The sequence below is a fragment of the Lichtheimia ornata genome (assembly GCF_029851405.1).
Source record: "Lichtheimia ornata isolate CBS 291.66 chromosome Unknown scaffold00463, whole genome shotgun sequence".
Classification (NCBI taxonomy): Eukaryota; Fungi; Mucoromycota; class Mucoromycetes; order Mucorales; family Lichtheimiaceae; genus Lichtheimia; species Lichtheimia ornata.
Window position 1 is genome coordinate 1 of NW_026695771.1, and position 1265 is coordinate 1265.

At 42.6% G+C, this 1265-nt stretch overlaps 1 protein-coding gene across 1 annotated transcript; it reads left to right on the forward strand.

The window, feature by feature from the left end:
- Positions 1-932, forward strand: O0I10_013315 (uncharacterized protein; the record flags this gene model as incomplete). Its single annotated transcript, XM_058493098.1, has 2 exons — positions 1-381; positions 447-932. Coding segments are annotated over 2 exons (867 nt in total), but the record flags the coding sequence as incomplete, so codon positions are not given.
- Between the last annotated feature and the right edge of the window lie 333 nt (positions 933-1265).

The following is a 1265-nucleotide window of genomic DNA, read 5'->3' on the forward strand; positions in this document are numbered from 1 at the left end:
GAGGATAAGTATCCAAGGTGGGCAAGGTGCTATCATCCTGAAGTATATACCAACATGTTGACGAACAATTATGTGGAGTCATGGCACAATCAGCTCAAGACCGTTTATTTGCAACGCAAATACCCAAGACGTGTAGATTTTCTAATCTATACCCTTGTTGAAGAAGTCGAGCTCGATATGGTGGCCATCATCAAGCAACGTGCAGCACGCAACGGTGCATTGACCAACCAACAGCGGCATATGCTACAGAAGAGGAAACAAGCCAATGACTTGGCTAATGACATGACCGACATGCAACTTAGCTGTATGATTCAACCGAGTACAGCGGATACAAATGCATACCTTGTCAATAGTTTTGCACTTGATGGTATCCGTTTTACGGTAAGCTATATCTTTTATCCTCGAGCCAAGCATGATTCTCATCTATAGTATCCCTCTTCTTAAAGGTCACTGTTGAATACGACACAGCCTCTGATACCACAAAAGTGATGACATGCTCATGTCTAGCTTACAAGTTTAATAACAAGGCATGCAAGCACATGTTCCTTCTCGCACGTTGGAATACATCTTACGTCGTTAATGGTGATCATCAACCTAAAAGGGTCACGATTGATCTCAACCCTTCCGCTCCTTCTCTTTCTCCATCTGCATCGCGAGCTCAAGATGCCAACAATGTCTCTCAATCCGCTTCCACCACTACCAATGACACCAACGATAATACTTCCATGGATAATCCTCGTGATACCATCAAGTCCCAAATCAACAGGTTCAAACGTACACTCGATCAAGGATCATTTAATGATGCAAAACTTCTTGATATTATTGGCAAACTGGACAATCTTCAATCTGAACTCGATCAAGCTCGTATACTACCACCAAACGCTAGACTCCCGCCACAACACCCACGCAAAAGAAATCGAACTAGAAAATAAATCGTATCATTATCCTTTTCCTCTTCCTTGAATCACTCATTCCCTTGACGTATCTTGTATAATTACTTAGCTTTTGTTGGTGTACAAACGATACTGTATATTGGCTCCACGAATAAAGTAAACGAAAAAAAGTCGACAACAACACGCGACTTTTTGGACGATAACGGGTTCCCTTGTTGAAAAATATCCACTGATCATAATACTACCTTTGGTGAAGGTGGCAAGGCTGTGAAAGTGTGTGTGGTAGGCCCAAGAGGTGTGCTGTATAATAGGTAGCGTAAGTTGGGATCGCCCCATGTGTTTGCCAATTCGTCACAATCGCTCAGATCGAAG